This window comes from Netta rufina (genome assembly GCF_964035555.1).
Source record: "Netta rufina genome assembly, chromosome: 3".
Lineage (NCBI taxonomy): Eukaryota > Metazoa > Chordata > Aves > Anseriformes > Anatidae > Netta > Netta rufina.
This window is the reverse complement of record NC_140125.1, coordinates 43,613,903-43,633,015: the sequence shown is the minus strand read 5'-3', so window position 1 is coordinate 43,633,015 and position 19,113 is coordinate 43,613,903. Positions and strand designations below refer to the sequence as shown.

The 19,113-nt window shown below is 34.9% G+C and overlaps 1 protein-coding gene across 2 annotated transcripts in view; it reads right to left on the bottom strand.

The window, feature by feature from the left end:
* Window positions 1–18,610, bottom strand: part of SIPA1L2 (signal induced proliferation associated 1 like 2) — a gene marked incomplete at both ends in the record, with an annotated part of 84,926 nt that extends 66,316 nt beyond the window's left edge. For both annotated transcript variants that reach the window (XM_084283689.1, XM_084283690.1), the window contains 4 exons: window positions 5,040–5,214; window positions 10,444–10,632; window positions 12,789–12,922; window positions 17,146–18,610. In XM_084283689.1, coding sequence (XP_084139815.1) covers window positions 5,040–5,214; window positions 10,444–10,632; window positions 12,789–12,922; window positions 17,146–18,610 — 1,963 coding nt within the window. The remainder of the gene's footprint in view (window positions 1–5,039; window positions 5,215–10,443; window positions 10,633–12,788; window positions 12,923–17,145) is intronic.
* Between the last annotated feature and the right edge of the window lie 503 nt (window positions 18,611–19,113).

The following is a 19,113-nucleotide window of genomic DNA, read 5'->3' as shown; positions in this document are numbered from 1 at the left end:
AAATGAACAAACATTTAGCTACTTAAGTATATTTTTATATAATTTATATATATACATATACTCATTATTTTAATCGTCAATAAAGACAATGGACTAATCCCGTATTTCACCCAAAATAAAATACTGACACGGTGTCACTTCAAATTTCACAATAAAACACATAATGAAGATCAGACATTTCAAAAACATAAAATACGTACATTATACATTGTAGTATAAGACAAAAATAATTTTATTGGGAATTATCAGATCTTTTAAAAATTGTTAAAACACACTTCATCTATGATATGACTTTTTATTTTGGAAGTTTAGTAATGCAATTCTCATTTCAGAATGTTTACCACACATTTTTTTATCCACTTTCTTTGATATGTCTGGATTATTTAGGTAAGAATAATTAACTTCAAAGCAGGAGGTTGGGAACAAGGTTTTAGTCAAGGCAGTTATCAGTTTTTCTTCCCTTTTTATATTCACTGATTTCTTGTGTATAATTTTATATCTTCCACAGTAAAAAGCATCCTGCAGCGCTCTTTCATGGTGTTCATTTATTTATTTATTTTAATAGCAACAATATTCCAAAAAGAAACTGTGTCTGGCTGTGTTAGCTCTTCTTTTCAAAGTACACAAACATACACTTAGGTGTAAAATTCAGTAGTAACTGTAGTGCATATCTACAGCCCTAAATTTGAAAATATTTAGGTGTTTATAATTTTGAATATGTTCGTATTACAATTGACCTCATCAGTTATATTTGTACAACTTAAAATTAATTCATTAATATTTGTGTGTATGACTTATAGTTTCATAACAAATAGGGAGCATATTTAAATGTTGCTAACAAAAGCAGCCATTACTGCACTCCTCTATTTTAAAATCCTTGTTGAAATTAATTCCATTATAACTTTTCCATGCCATTCAGAAAGAGTTTTAAAGACATAGGAGGAGGAAATCAATTATTTTATAAAATATACATATCTGCCTAAACTACATTGATCTTGGCAACCCTAGTCCCTGATTATTTAATACCTAATTGCAAAATGAAAAAAAAGTCAAAGTATCTTGAACAGCTGTTGCACAAAATAGTCCCTTTAAATAGCGATACAGAAAGGTAGATTATTTACCTTTAAATCCATGTTTTTCTTATACAACATCCTACTTAGTGGAGTACTTGATCTAGTACATGATCTAGCATGCTGAATTTGGAAACGAGCTAGCAAGTTTTTTGCTTGAAATTTAGTCCCTTACATTATACAAGATAAAGTTTTCTAACTTAACGGATGTTTTAGGGAACACCTACTAAGACCCTCTGAATTTACAGAATGGTTGCTACTACAAACATTTCTTTGCTAACATTTTAGAAAAAAAGTTATACCTGTCATACTGTTACACTGTCATTTCTTTTGCACCTTGTTCTTTTCTGAATACTAGTTTTAATTCACAAAGTTTGAGAAAAATCAGCTAACTTTTCAAAATAAATTCATGTTCATAGGAAGCATTTCAGCCTTTTTCGGAAAAGCATTGTTTACTAGATGAAAGTGAAACACCAATATTTGTCTTAATTGTATATAGATAAATTTGTAACATTTCTTCAATTTCTTTCAGTTTATTTCTCTCTTTACAAACTTGAAGTAACATAATCAAATACTGAACATTAATATTCTCGTTTGTAATGTTCCAATAATAGTATTTGAATTCCTCATTTCTAGTTGATTGATATGCTTTAAAATCTATAATAAACAAATTATATAGTAATGAAATCAGTAAAGTTTCCTCGAATTTTCTCATTCTTTGATCTAAGAATTCAGAATTGGATGATATTTAAAATGCACTAAATATGGGCAGAGAAGAGTTTATAGTTAATATTCCAATTATTTCACATCTGTTGTGGGTCTAGACAGGATGGAGTTAATTTTCTTCATAGGAGTCCATATGGTGCTTTTTCTATATATGAACAAAACAGTGTTGATAACACATCAATGTTAGCTATTGCTGAACTGTGCTTGTGCAGCATCAAGGCCTTCTGTTTCTCACACTGTCTACCCCCTCACACTGGGAGTAGGCTAGGTGTAAGCAAGAGTTTCGGGGGGGACACAGGTGAAAAAGCTGACTCAAATTGAAATGACATTCAATACCCTATAATGTCACGTTCTACAGTAAAACTGGACTGGGGGTTGTTTTCCCAGAGCAGCTGTTTCTCGGAGACTGGCTGGGCAGCAGTGTGCTGTTGGGAAGTGCAAGTGACTGCCTGTGCGTTAGTTGGGTGCTTTTTTTCTTTGATTGGTTGAGTTTTTTTGTGAATTCCCCAACCCCATAACTTATTAAACTGTCTTTATGTCAGCCCACGAGTCTTTCCTCACTTTTGCCTTTCCAATTCTCACTCTCACCCAACTGGGGAGCAAGTGAGTGGGCAACTGGTTGGGGGCTTACAGACCAGCCAGGGTCGGCCCACCACAACATTCCACATTCCATAAAGAATGGATCACTTTATCAAAATATTAAATAGACAAGCAAAACCAAATCAAAACAAAAACACAACACAACACACAGCAAGTCAAGCATTTGTGAACAGAAAAACTTAATAAATGCAAGCCCTACAAAACTGAGCAAGAAATATTACAGAAACATTATGCCTACCAAAAGTGTGGCTACTAGAGATGAAATTATTGCACTATTCTGAACCTTCAGGCAGTCAGATCAATGCATTCTCCAATTATAATTATGACACACTGTAACACTTGCTGTGCCTTTATATTAAAAAAGGAGTATAAAACAAAAAAAAAGATGATAATTAAGTCAGTATTTTATATTTAATATAAAACTGAAGACTACATTTGTGAACTCTCTTAATTCCATACTGCTTGTTGCAAACTGTGTAAACAAATTATGATAGGCGAATATCATTAACGGAATTCAACATTACTAGAATATTAAAATTATGTTACTGAATGGTATGTAGGCAGTGCCAATCAATAACATTTGCTCATACTGAAGCACAGCAAACTTATTGACAGATCAGTATATTTTCACATGTCAAAATTAGTAGGTGATATTTGGTCATGCTCTAGGTGAAAAAGCAAAACCACACATCCTTTGCCCTTTTGAATTTTTCATCCCTATTTGTCAGCCCATCCCAAAAGTCTGACATCTGTAGGGTGTTAATATTTCTACATATTATTTAGAGAAGTGAATTATTATTCTGTACTCAAACAGGATGCAATTGTCTCTATCAAGCCTGAATTTATTAAAGTGAAACAAGTATGGATTTAAGCAAAGAGGCAAAAACTTTAATAAAATCAAATGTAGTGCTCAAGCTGGTTGGCAGTGTTACAAAATTGCAGCTTTCCCACTTTGTAAGTCATAAACTAGAACAGTCTGACATAGGATTAAATTTATTTTTTTTCACCATTTCCCACCATTACTAGAGATGGAGAACATGAGGATTTTCAAGTTCCAAAGCTTGTCTCCCTTAATTGCAGAAGTATGAAGTTTTTCACCAACTCTGAGTATCTCATTTGCCACTGGAGAGTGGCCTATGGACAGTTTATTGGCTGGCCACTAACCACAAGCTACACACACTAGACATTTCCCAAAGTTTCTAATATGAATTCAGTCTCTCTTCTAATGCATACAGGAGGTGAAAACCCATCCTAGCCAGTATCAGTTTAATAACAGAAGGATAATCCTTTTATGACTACAACACTGGCTGGCAGTCAGGTGTACTATTTCAAAAAAGAAAAAAATCCAGATGTATTCCAGTTAAATGAAGGCTGATGACTAGATAGCAAAAACATGCAAGAGATCCCTAATAACCAAATTAGATCAGGTGAACAGGTTGCAGGAAGAACAGAGAAGTTTGGAACTTATCTATAATCTCTGTGACTCTCTGAAAGGCAAAAAGATCCCTTATAAGAAAAGATTTTCCCTTAATTTTCTTTAGGTATTTCTCTCTAACCTTCCTTCTTGGCAGTTTACCTTTAACGGATCAAGCAACTTTTCCATTTGATTATAAGGACAGGTAGAAAATGCACACAAGTAACAGGATTTAATAGCTTAAAAAATCTACTTGGTTAACAAAAATCTTTTTTTACCCACAAGCCATCTACAGTAGATAAAAATATTCTAGATGTAATAGACAAGTAACCGTAAAAAATTAAGGATATTAAAAAAATCTCATGTTACAATAAAGTAGATGAACATCTAGATATCCGTAAGTCACAACATATAGTTGTCAGGTTGTCAAAATCCCGTTAAAACCACATTAAGCTAAAAGAATGAGTTAAGTTGAATTTAAAAGCAACAAACAGCAATGCTAATCAAGATGTGTCAACATGTTGTTGACTTTGTTAACAACAATATATCGGTTCCTATTTTTGCTACAAAAAAACAGCAAAACAAAAACAGTTTGTACAAATAAATCACATTATTGCACTGCTGAACCATATTACTTAGGGAAGCTGAGAGACCTGAGGAAGTGGATAGCAATAATACATTGGTAAGGTAGATGAATGTTTATCAGTTACAGAAGGTTAACATGCTTATTGTGCATGTATTAGAAAATTTGTCTATGTGATAAAACTTGAATGTGTGCATGTGTGAGAAAAGAAAACTGAGAAAACTTGATTGCAACTCAAATATAAGCCTCAACATATACGTTGGTTAAACAGAAGCAAAGAAGTTCAGGTGAAAGTAGTAAAATGTTCCCGTTTCCTGACTCCAGATTTCAAGTTACTTGTCTTCTATTTTGCCATTGTAAAAATAAGATGTTAAAATGTAGCTGTGAAATTCTCAAATACAGCAAAAATCATAGTTGTTATAATCTTAACAAATTAAATAAATTGCTTCAATTTTCAGTTCTACTAATATCGCAAAGGAAGTAAATAACCTTTCAGACAAGGCATGATACATGTTCATCTTCCTTATTTACCACATAACATTACTAATCAAAACCCAAGGTCAAGACAATGAAAACACAAAACAGGATTTGTAAGAGATCAAATGGAGAATTGTAATTTCTACTATAGATCAGGAACATAACTTACTTTTGTTATCTAGCTGAGCCCTGTATTTACTAAACCCCTTTAGCCGTACTCTTTGGCCCAGCAGATCAAGGAACTCCTCAAAAGCTGGTCCCGCCATCTCATTGTTATACATTTCTTCCTCTGTGCTTTGGCCTGCTTTGCAGTAAAGGATACCAATCTTGTGTTGAAAACTCAGCTGGAATTAAAAAAAAAAAAAAAAAGTAGAAGAAAGGAAATATTACAGATGCTAAGGAAATCAATACTAGAATAAATAAAAAATATTGACACTGTTACAATGTCTGGCAGAAAATATTGAAAAATGAAAATTTAAGTGTTTTGGGAAATGAAGTCACTATGAAAAACAAAACAAAACAAAAAAACACCACCACATACAAATCTTGAAAGAAAACTGGACTGACACTATCCAAATGGCTAAAGACAGTATTTGAAGACTTTTGACTTAGTTATCTACAGAAGAAAAATCTCTACTGCATATTATAGTATGAGGACTTTAACTGGTAATTTTTGTGGACTTGTGTTCTCTCTCAGATTAAAACAAGGTGAGTTTATTTTCCTTTATTTCTACCTTTAAAAATTGAGCCAAACCGATCCCTGTATGTGAACCTCCCGCTCTGTAAACTTTCTAATTACATAACAGCAGCCATTCAGAAAACCTATTTCTAACAAGACATTGTAAAGACTGTCTCCAAACAATAATTTGTTTTATTGTTCAATAAATCCTTTGTCCACCCCATAAAATTGTCTGTTGTAAAACTATTATTCCCTATTTTCAAAGGTTTTAATATGTAAACATAAGCTGTCCAAAGTACAGCATACTTCAATCTAGAAATCTGATTTCAGTTAAGAGTTTTCTTAAACAAACTAGACTCTCAACTCTAGGATATCAATATAAAAAGACATGATTATTTCTCAGTCAGAGCATTGTCTTGTTTTCTTTGCTGTTTTGTGTACTTAAAATGACAAACTGGGAACCTCCATGTGAATGTATTAGCCCTATTATTCTTAACTGACAACTATTAGAGCTTCACAAACTGACAGAGACCATCAGTCACACAAGATTCCTTTAACACATTTGTCTATATACATGCTACTCAGCTCTCCAGCTGTAGACTTCTCTTAATCAAATTTCGGGATTAGTGTCTAAAATGTGTAAGACTGTATAAATATAATTCCCATTAGATCAAAGGTGACAAGAACAGTCTGCTTCACGTTAGTAATATGTAACACGGTCAGCTGTGCTAAGCGTATTATAAAACTCCACAGACATGCTACTACACTGATGTTTTATCACAGCAATTTCTAGGAAAATTTATAAGACTAGAACACAAATATTGAGTCAAGAAAATATACATAAATGAAAGAAAGAAGTGTCAAAGATATAATTCCAAACTTCAAATAATCTTTAAATCTTCCTACTTCAATAAATGCTGCATTTCTCCACTTGAAGTGGAGGGTTGTGTATAAATAAGGCATCTGCCAAGCATCAATTAAAACAAACAAAAAAAATCACTATCCAAATCCTCAACATTTCTGGAAGAATAAGAGCTTTACTGATTTTTCTAACCTATTCTTTTGTGTATTCAAGATGCTATTGCTTTTTAAAGTCCCTTTTCAATGTCTCTAACAAAATTCAAGGTTTAACAGCAACATTGTTGGTTTAATTATTTACCTTCATGCACTACTGTGGTGGTTTTACAGACCCAACACAACTACTACCATATAAAAAATCCTGAAGATGTCCAAATTAACGAAGATTTTTTGAAGGCCACAGACAGAATCACTAGAGGTGCCTGAGTCAGACCCCTAACCTGAGGGAAAGGGCAGGGTTGCTCGCAGCTTGCTCTTGTCATTTCATTTTGATTGGCATATATAATAGTCATCTGGAATGCTTCCTTGTCTGATCCCCATATTGAAACAGTGCCTGGAGAGAGTTAGGTATCTAATAAAATGTTCCAAATCGCACACTGGAAACTATTTATTCAGTGTAAAACTAGCATGAACACTTTGTGGAGGAAACTAGAACTGCTCTTATAAACTTCAGATTATAGGAAACAGCACTGTTACTTAACACTTTCAGCAGAAAATTAAAATGATTGTAAACACATTGCCACCTCCATCCCAGCTCAGTGTCAAATAGCTTAACTTAAACCACAGGGAATTTAAGTTAATTTCCTTGACTTTGCACTAGAACAGAGGAATGGAGAAGTTAAGCACTAACTGAGCCATTAACAACAGCAGCAACAACTAACAGTGTGAATGAACAGCAAGTTAGAGAACCACTTAGGCAAAATATTCCATTCAAAAATAGGCAGTCCCACTCCTTCAGTCTTTCCAAGGAGATGAGTGATTCTTGAATTAGATCTTAAGTATCAGTATAATTCCAAACAGGAGTGAAGTATACCTCTGTTCTCCAAACACCCTAGCATTTCCTGGTTAAAATACTGTACTAGGAGATGGTAAAGATGTGATACTGCCCAGCCCATGAAGGAATGAATCCTGAGTTTTCAATTCACGGACAAGTATTGCAAACACTCAACAGTTACACACAAAGTTGATTCTACCCATAACACTATTCCTAAACAAGACAGCAGGGGCAAGCACACTTGAAATAACTTGAATTTCCAACTGTGTGCTAGGAGCACTCACATCCACAAGATACGCAGACTTCAGCAAAGTGACTCAGCTCAGAATCAATAGGGCTTTGCAGAAACAGAAATCAAGGTACCTTTAGAAAGTCAATGTCCAAGAGAGTTGTATGTAAATGAGGCTTGGGAGCACCTTATATGGGCCATTAACTGATGTGAAAAATGTCAGAATATCAGAATATTTAAAATCAATGAAGTTTGCCAGTTTTGGAATGGCACTGCATGCTTATACAGGTCTAAGGAAAGAATTTCAGACACGGCTCTGATTTCATGATTTCTAAACTAGAAATATTAGACATCAGAAAATGTCTAATCTAGCTACTGGAGTATACGATTTGTATTAAGTGTGCATAGAAGTCCCTCCTGACTCAAACTGACCATGTTTAGCCAGAATTACTTACTACTGAATCCTGGCATCTTGTCTTCTTGTACAGTATAGATTCTTTATCGTGTAACAACAACAAATTGATGACTTACACAACGTGAAGACTTTAGAGTTTTTCTGGCAAGGAACCTCAGTAGCAACTAAATATCCCTGCACTCAAAGTTCCTTTTTTCTTTGGGTTTTCTATAAACTTTGGTCTAGAGAAAAGCAAGCATTTCTAATGGGATGTGAAAAAAAAAAAAAAAAAAAACACAAACAAAACTATCAAAAACCATATACAATAAACCATTAGCAGAAATATGGAGGGGAATCTGGGGGGAGAACGGAGAAAAAAAAATCCTGTCTATGTTGTAGATAAGTTGTTGACTTTTCCTGTAAATTTAGAATCAAACCTAATGCTGTTCATCATATACCAGAGTAACTTGGAATTAGTTACATTCTCAAATTAGGTCAACCATCTAATGTTCATCTATTTTCTACTGTCATTTTAGGGATAGAGTTTTAGCCACATGTTTCTTCTACAACCCACACTAGATTTCACTGAAAACTACTCATTTCTTTCTCTACCTGTTTCACAAAACTGACACAGTTTTCAGTTTGCTGAAGAACTATGCAAATATTTAATACACTTTTATTCAAAATGGTTATCATTCTGGTAATAGCATTAATCCTCTAGATCACAATTCATATTTTAAAATTCATGACATTTCAGCCACTTGTCACTTTCAGCTACCAAGCGTAACTCTTTTTATATTTGGTTGATTAATAAACTGAAAGCATGAAGTACATAAGAGGATTAAAAGCATAAATGGATCTCATGCCACTTCTATGCACAGCTTTCTCTCTATATTCAAGTAATTATCTCACAATAAGCAGCATGTAAGATACATTAATATTACATTTTGCTTGGTGACAGCCCATTTCATAACAGGATTGAATTTTTCAGAACCGAGCACCCAGAATAAAACTCAGTGCTATGTACTGCTGTTTCTCAAAATTAAGAGTTAATGATTAAAAATATACTGGTCAGTTCATTGGACAATCTCCATTTCCAATTTTGGGGAAATGCTTATTGAGTTTTGGGAAATATGCCACTGAGGTCAAATAAAGATGTACTCTATGCTGCCTAGAAAATCCAACCTCTCTAAGTAGTAATTATTATTTATTATATGAACCTAAACTCACTCTGGTGCTCAGAGAGGAAAGACAGAGAGCAACAGGAGATTAGGAACTATTATATTCAGAGGAGAGTGCTAATGATTTCCCTTTGTTTTACCAGAAACACTGAAAAACACACGAAAAACAGACATTGGACAAAATTAATTTCCAATTAAAAGTTCTCCAATGAACATAAGTAGTAAAACATACATACAAAACTAGCTTAATATTCTACCCCCCAAAAAAAGAAATCTTCCTCTGTCTACCTCTGCTTTGTTTTAAGCAATTGTTACAGTCACAGGAGAAGACAATTCTGGTAGACACCAATATGTTTGACACAATCACTACATTTGAAACTGAATTAGCATACAAAATAGTTATAGCACCATTATAATCAAATGGATTGATCAGCTGATTCTACCTCAACAGACAGATATTGACTTTTGCAATGAAAACGCAATCTTTACTTTAAATGAACATAAAGCATGGCTTCTAAAATTGAACTAAAAGCCTACAATAAACCCATCCTTCCAAATTGTTCAGAAGCTATGAATTTACTTACTAGTTTTAATGAAGCAGATTCACTTTATTGAACCCAATAAACCTTATCATTTTTCTCTCCATATTTAAAGCATATGAATATTTCATTGCTGGTGCAGTTAATTCATTACATAGTCTCAATCACAATTTCAGTTGTTTGAACCCAGAAGCATTCTATTCTACTAAAACTACTGCAAACTAATCAGAAAATTAGTGTTAAAAAAAAAAAAACCAACACAAAAATGCAGAGATTTATATGCAGGGACTTAATATGTTACATCCTTTTTCCTCCTTACCTGTAAGCAGTATTAATAAAATATATTATATGTATTTTCATTTGCATTCAACATTTGTACACAGTAAAGAACAAAAAAGACTGTGGACTATTAAAAGTTTAGTCATAACCTTTCTCCCACTCACACGTATAAAGAGAATCACTATAGTCTTAATAATTTTTCTTAAGCTGCAATATATTTAAAAAACAATTTGTTTAGAAATTCAAATCTCATTTTGTCTATGAAAACACACTGAGTAAATATTGGCAAAATCAAGGCAGTGATTAATTTGCATTAGAGATCCATGTTTTTCAATATTACCTTCATAATATTTAAGATTCCCCCCTCCCAATAAATGAAAAAAATAATTGTCCTTAAAATAAAAGTCATATCCTACATACCCCTTGTTCATCCAATTTAAGCAGCTGTTCAGATACTTTGGGTGAGTTGGAAGCCTGCCTCAGGCATTGAATGCTCAGCTCTGGTATTACATATTCTAGTACCTCTTTGAGAGGCAGACCTCTTGCTGTGCCATGCCTTGCAGTGGATGGTATAGCATCTTCTAAAATTGCTCCTCTAAGTGTAGTAAGCTGCAATAAATGTACAAAACATTTTTAATTCTAATACTATAAAGACTTTTAAAGATACCCAGGTTTTATGAAAAGCATGGAATACAGAATATGAAGAAAAACACCCCTATCTTCAATTTTTTAAACCAGTAAAAAAGATTACAAAATGATTTTTAAAAATGACACAGGCTCTTGTTGTCTCAGTGACGTATTTGTGGCCAACAGGACTATGGAAGTTATTGTCTTTTTGTATGTGACACTGGTGAGACCACACCTCAAACACTGTGTTCAGTTTTGGGCACTCCACTACAAGAAAATAGACTTGTTAAGTGCATGTAAAGGAGAGCAGTGAAGCTGATGAAGTGATTAGAAAACCAAACTTATGAAGAGCAACTGAGGTCATTCAGTCTGAAGAAAATAAAGCTGAGGAAATACCTCATCACTCTCTACAACTATCAGAAAGGAGGCTGCAAAGGAGTGTGTCAGTCTCTTTTCTTAGGTGACAAGCAACAGGACATGAAGAAACGGTCTCAAGTTGCACCCAGGCGGGTTTGGATTGGATATTAGGAAGAATTTCTTTATGGAGAAATTGGTTAAGTATTGAAACAGGATCTCTGGAGATATTTTAAGAGATATGAAGGTTTGGCATTAAGGGTCACGCTTTAATGATGTGACTCAGTTGGTCAGGTTGATGCTTGGACTTGGTGATCTTGAGGTTTTTCTCCAACCTCGACAATTCTATGTTTCTAAGTTTTTTGTTTAAATAAATTCACTGATGGTATTATTAACTTACTCCAATTCCTAAGGTTTTTTTCAAAAAAAAAAAAAAAAAATTCAAAACAGCAGGAAAACTAGAAATTAATTTTAATGCCATACTACCCTAGAAAACACAATAGTTGAATGTGAGGTTGGACAGATGAGGTAAGCTACAGTTAATGGCACCTTCATTTACCTTAACTACATGTTTTTTAAACCATTCTGCTTTATTGTCATTGGATTTGGCAAAAAGGGATGTTTATTAGTAGTGAGTCAGCTAAACCACTGCTCTTCTCACACAAAGAGGCCTCTTTTTTATGGCAATGAAGGAAAAACCTAGCTTCAAAAAAATGATTCTACATCTATTTGTAAATGCACATGAGCCAAGAGGCATCAAGAACACTTCCCTGTGTTCTAATAGCAATAAAAAGCAACAGTCCTAAGGACAGTTAACATTGTGTCATTGTGTATTTTTATACAAATTAAATCTAGTTGCTGTCACAAACCAGAAATTAGTTTTGCAACAGACATTAATTGGCTTAAAATAAAAATTATGAGAAATGCCCTTCTACAACAATCACAAAAGCTATTCTGCCAGATAAATAAAAATAATTGTCTTATTAACATATTAATAGAATAGAATAAAAAAGTTCAGTTGGAAGGGACCTACAAAGATTGAGTACAACTGCCTGACCGCTTCAGGGCTAAGCAAAAGTCAAAGCATATTGATGAGGGCGTTATCCAAACACCTCTTGAAACACTGATATGCATGGGGCATCAACCACCTTGCTAGGAAGCCTGTTCCAGTGTTTGACCACTGGTAAGATAAGGAAATTTTTCCTAATATCTAAGTCTGAAACACCCTAGCACAGCTTTGTGCTATTCCCTTGCATCTTATCATTGGTTACCAGGGAGAAGACTTTGACACTTCTCCATTTCCCCTCTGCAGGGACTTGAAATATTCCTTCCACAAATTATATAAAGTGTGTAAAAACATTTCTCTGAGAAGAAAGCTTCTAAGAAATTAGTCTGAAACAGAATACAAAAAAGTACACTTAAGTTGTAGCATCAGCTTTCATATTTTTCCCCTCTTGTTTTCTTTTCTTAATCTTCTATTCCTACAATTAGAACCATAACATCTAGCAGCTTAATCAAAGCGTATCTTCGGCTTAGTTCTTATTATCTGCTCCTATGTTTAAGTCTTGGAAATATGTAATTTCAGCCAACTTACCTCCTTTTGGATGCCTGTTCAGAAAGAAAAAAAATTCACATAGCAGGGAAGAAGAAAACTTTGTTCCAGGCAAACATCCCTTTCCCATTAACAGATTTACTTTCCAATTTAGCAACATACCCACAGACAAACAACCAGTATTCTAAGCTAACATTCCAATTCCTTTGCAGAATTACTGAAAGAATATTACCTCGCTTGTCCTGAAAACTATCCGATAGTTGAACTGAGATCCTTCTTTTTCCTTAGCATCTTCAACCTTCTCCCTGCGGATGCTGACTGCTACAGGTCCAAGATTTTCATCTATTCCAAAGTAATTCTGATGTTCTTTTGCATAAAAGTGAATGAAGAATAAAAAAAGCATAATGAAACATGAATCTTCCAGAAAGTGTTCAAGTCCCATTTAAAAAAAATCGTGGCAACAAAAAATATTATTTACTATTAAAAGTATTATATACTAAAGCTGCATTTCTGAGGGACTTTGACAACCTAAGAAAATGGACTGACAAAAGCCTCATGAAGGCCAGCATAGAACTGCGCCTGATACAGAGAAAGTCCATGAAACAGCACAGGCTAGGGACAAACTCTCTGTAATTGCAGCACCCCACTACCTGATGGAGGGTTACAGAGAAGGCACAGCCAGACTCTTCTCCAAGATACAGAGAGAAAGGACAAGATGCCACAGTCATAAGATGCAGCCCCTCACTGAGGAGAATCAAACACAGGAGCAGGTTGCCAGAGAGATTGTGAATTATCCATCCTTGGTCAGAAGCTAAAGGGACAAGGTTCTGAACAGGTTGTGCAGAACCTACCTGTAAAGTTACCTTTAAATTGGAATTGGATTGGATGATCTCCAGAAATTTCCTCCAATTTGGTTTATGCTATAATTCCATGTTTTAAATAGCAATGAAGTAACAGACCTGCTCACCACCTACTTTCCTCTCCTCCTTCCCCACCTCCGGCATTCTACCTGCATGGATTATCTCCTACGTCTAGAGTTAAAATAAAACTTGGAACCTTAGTGGGCAAAATGGAACAGGATTTTACAGACCATAACAATATTAATTTGTGTGTGTTTGTGTATTGAGAGTTATAATCAGAGGCCAAGTGCTTTCAACATTAAAGCTTCCCACAGCTGCATATTCAGGCTTTGACAAGGGGTAAACGTCTCAGTTAAGGTTTCTACAGCCTTACATTTTGATGTAAATATAGAAAACGGTATTCCACAGTTACTAGATTTTTTTGGCAGCTATATTACTGAGCAGAAAAAATGCAAGCTTGGCAGATGTCTGCTAACTTCTTGTACAACATAAGAGATACAAAACTAAAGATATTATGAACATACATTAAAAAATTGATAAAATATTTTTAAGAATGGGAATTGCAGAAACTGAAGTAAATTTAAAAATAACAGTACAGATATTGCAGGATGCGGAGAAAACATTTTTAATACAAGGTTGGTGCTTTATTTAATGGTTTTTAATATCAAACTCATGAAGGTCTGTTGAATTTATTTATTGATTTAAAAGCGTCTACTGGAAATAAAAGAGGAAAATAAGTTCTGTTTTCTAGCTGTTTAAAGTGAGACAGTAAAATACTCCTATTTTTTACTTATTCATTTTGAGGAATAGTTTCCAACTTTCATTCTAATCAGAAGGTTTCACCTATATAAGACTGAGTTAGCATAAAAGCTTGATAAGCTTTCAGGACATATTTTCAGTTTGATATCAGCACACAGATACAAAAACATTAAGAAATAGTTGCAAGCATTCCACAAATAAAAAACACGGTAATAACCATGAAGTCTTGAGGTATTATGAGGATAAATCACACAAGAGGAAAAGGACAACTCATGATGACATTTCAACTATCCTTAAAAAAAATAAAAATCACAATTCCTCTTCTCATCCCATTCTATCCCGCAAAAATGTAGTTCACCAAAGGACACCATTAATAAATCGAAACCAAAAGATTAAATATTTTAGCTTTTGTAAACCTTAACTGGAAACTGAGAATATATTTTCCATAAACATTAACATATTTTACATCAGTCTTGTTGGATTTGATTTTAACAATAGTTACAAAGCTTATAAATATGCAGTATAAAACTGGGGCTCATTTCAGAAGACTGAATTTGAAATCTCTCATTTCTTGAAAGGGAATGGAATAATTAGTGCTACACATGCCAGGGTGTTTCTTCCATGCATCTTAAAACAGAAATAAAACTTGTATGCTGACAAGTGCCAATTACAAAACTGTGAACTAAATCAAATATGCAGAAAGTTGTTTCTCTTTCACAGATATCTTGTTAAAGGCAAAGAAAATCAGTAGCATTGCATATGTCTCTATATACAAGTGACTATTGTTTGCTAAATTTTCATTTCATCCTTCCACAATTATTTTGCTAAATTCAACTATGCTATTAAATCTACAATTCAATGAACAGTCAGCTAGAAGAGCTCACTGTCATGGAATAGCATCAAGTAAGACTCAGTATGCATATAAATGTCACTTTTTCTTACACAGGAGATCAGCACTGCAGCAAGACATTTTGTTGCCTAAGGCAAAATGCCTGTTTTATTTTCTCTACCCACAATAAACTTTGCTTAGGTAAAAACTATGTTCAGCTGGAAATAATCTTGAGATTCCCAAAAGCCCGATCCCTTCAGATAACTGATACTGAAAATTGAGTTTTTGCTGTTTGCCTTGACTTGCTCACTCTCACTCCTAAAGAGTTTCTCCAGTACAGATTTCTCTCGGGTAGCTTCTGTTAACAGCTCTATAAAAAAATATGTGGAACAGGGCATGGCTTACAGATAGCTATAAAGGTAAGAGGGTGACAGCTTATAACTGAATATTAAACGCATCACAATATTTACTCCTGAAGAATGCTACCTACAGAACAATTAACAACAAGGACAATAACAATTTACATTCCCAGTATTAATTGGGACTATGTGGGATAAAACTCTTAGATACTATTTCTTAAGTTTTTAATGCTATACTAACATAAACATACTTTATTTCTGTCAAGAGTTCGTATGTACCTAACACAAGAACATAAATTAATTAGAGCTAATTACATTTGCATCAACTTTCCAGAAAGGTCATTAGTTTTATTTAAAGTGGTTTCTCTTTGTATTTTCTCTCTCTCCACTGGGATTTTTCCTCACACACACAAAAAATATGGTCAGCCTTTTGGAACCTGTAACTCCCCCTTCATAAAAGCATTTCACAAACTAGTACTCTTTTATTTAGCTTAATCCTCATCAGTCTTTTCCATCTATGCCAGTTCTCTCTTCTCTGTCCCTCAAAAAACATACCACCCTTTTCTCAGTTTCCCTTCATTCTCTTCCACTCTGACTCCCTCAACATTTTTTGACCCTTTGCAACCTAACTTAAAATTCATTTTGTACCTTTGAATTTACTGCCCATTTACTGCCCATCCTTGCTTAGCTATGGACCTTTTTCTTCCTTCTGCATCACAGATCGAGGTTCTTTCTTCCTTCTCTTTTAAATGCATTGTTGGTTTTTTTTGTTGTTGTTGTTTGTTTGTTTTTTACAGGATATATGTTCTAGGTTTCTATCATATTGTGAAACTGTATTGGACACTATTTCAAGTCCCTTGTGAAGGGTCGCAGGAGGAAGAAGCACAGTGCTCATTTCTTGCTGTTGAAATAGAGTTAGAAGGCAAAGTAAGCATGGTTTCAGCAAGGCTCAGGCAGTAGCCAACACTCTTCTTAAGGACAGAAACATTTTTTTTCTTTTAATACCAGCCAAAAGATTGAGCTACAACTCATGATATGGAAAGGCTACAGAGGTAGTTTGGGGTTCTCCTTCCCACAAAAACAGGGATTGGGCACACACTGCATGATGCAGTCCTGAATACAGACAAAGTAGGTCAAAGAAGAAATCTCTTATCCAAATATCAATTCTAACCAAGTTAGTTATTCATTTCACAAGGGTACCCTGCTGTTTAGCAGTTTGAACATATCCAAAAAGAACAGGATAAAAAGCTATGAGAAAGTCACAAGACAACCTTATTTAGGCTCAAAAACTAAATACCATCAAAAGCTCCCTGTTTAATGGGTACGCATACATATGTGTGTACAGTATGAAAGGCCCCAAAGACACAAGACAACAGTTGAATCTAGAAGGCAATGAATTGCCTCAATAATAAAACCTCCTCTTTTGGAAACACCTTTTAAGAAATATTGATTTCCACTCCAGCTATCAGTATTTCCAATACATTTGCTGGCTATAAGTGTTATCTTTTCCTCCTGACCTCCAAGAAAGTTTGGTACAGAGAAGTTAATTTACCTACTGATCTAAATGAAACCACACTTCGTTAACTTAGACAACTACTGTTTAGTTTTATATATAACCCAGTGGTCTTGCTCTCACAGAGGGATATTAAGAGGCTTAATGTTAGTAAAGAGTTTCAAGAACCTCGGTAATACTTAGGTATTCCTACAGAGAAGAAAAAAATTAATAAGCAAGAAAAATCTAATGCATGCACACCTCAAATCAGTTGCATTACAAAAACTTACCTTTTGCGTAGAAGAACTTGCGGTAATAGTACGCTCCAAGATCAATATGCTCTATGATGTAACGCTTCACTTTCTCTCTGTGAATTGACTGGTTTTCTCTTGGTACTTCCAGTACTGAAACACCAGCATTTGTGCAATGGGAACTCAGAGAGGACTCAAAAGAACAACTTTCACCTGAAGAAAAAGATGCTGAATTTGCCCTGGAAAGTGCAATCCGTCTATCTCCTTCTCCACCAGTTTCATTCCTGAAGTAAGGACAGCTCAGTACTAAGTCATTGCTTTTCCCATCACCCTCATCAGCATCTAAATTCTCTTTTGAATTGAGATCCTCCTTGCTTCCCAAAGGCGATTCACAGTTTCCTGTTTGGCCTGCTGGCATCTGAGTTTGTGATGCAGCTGAAGCCCCAGTGGTTATATTTTTTCTTTTTCCCACGTTTACTCTGGTAGCCATTGCTTCATTGATGTTAAATAAAACGCTCTGAACATCATAATGTGCAAAACACTTCTGACAATTCCAAGAACGCACATTTCTGTCGAGTCTATCATCCAGATCAGATGAAAACTTAAAGGTTTCATGCTCACTTTTAACTGTTCGCAATTTTCTAAATAGAGATGTTTCTACTGTTTCTGATTTTAGCCTCCTCTTGAAAGATTTCTCCCTGTCTCGACCAATAAGCAGCGCACTATCCATATAATCCAAACCAGAAATCCTGACAAACTCTCCCCTGGAAATCTGTGCAGCAGCATGCAGACTTGGAGAAACTGTAGGATCACAGTGGAAAAACTCGGAAAATCCAAATGGAGCAAGGGTTTTATGTTCAAAGTTTTCTACTCGGTATCCTCTTAGCATTGCAAAAAAGCTTTCTCCAGACAAGCCTTGTCTGTCAATTGAAGAAGTACTTCCATACTCCCGATGAAGGGCTGCTCCAGTATTTGGGTTAACAGCATTCTGGTCTAACACATCTTCAGCATCGATATCGCTTATCGTCACGTCACTGTTGCTTCTTTGCCTAATGGGATGAAGTCCCCTTTGAGGGGAATGAACAAACAGATCTCCAATAGAATATTTTCCCTCTGCAAATTCCAGTTCTAGTTCTTCTTGCTGCCCTTCCGTTTGGTCATTTTGTCCATTTGGATGTACTGATCCAACGCTTTCATAACTAGCTGGAGATCTGCTTTCCCAAGCAGCTTTACTCAACTCCTTAGAGCAATCCTTTTTAGGCGGCCATTCAGATACCCTTGCTCGAACACCCATTTTAGGCACAGCTGGTGTACCATTTGATTGATTATTTTCAGCTTTGCTAGATACATTTGAAGAAACAGGAGGACCCATGCTACCATTCAAAGCTTTAAGCTTTCTTGCAAAATAATCATCAGATTGCATGCTTCTTGAAGACTCCCTGAACTTTGAGGAAGTTCTGCTAATTTTGTGCTTATCTTCTTGCAAAGACCTTTGATCACTCATGTCCAGTCAGGGCGAGGGGAACCACTAGTGTTACATAAATTTACTGTTAGCTTTATTATTACATTGTTTTTTTATAGACCAGTAAACTGCAGTATAAATATGCAGTTACTGTCTTCTCAGAAGCAACAGAACCCTCAGTGCACCATTTCTGTACAACTCCTGGCAGGAGACCAATCTTAAAACATTTCCTTCAGTTCAGATGCATTCAGTTCACCATTAATCCAGGCAAATTTCTGTTATCTGTTTGTAAAAGAAATAAAATAAAGCGTATTAAAAAGTTTATAGTCAACAACGGTAAGCTTTCAATGTTGTTTGTACATACACAACACCCCATGAAATTGGAACCCATGAGACTTGCTTTCTCTGGTTTTATATTCTTTGCCTCCTAAACCCCAGCAAATGCAAAAATCCCAGTTTCCCCAATGATTCCCATAGGATGTGAGTAGTTTGGACCTGCACGTCTGCTCATGGGCCAACCAGTACATGCACACTGAACAACATAC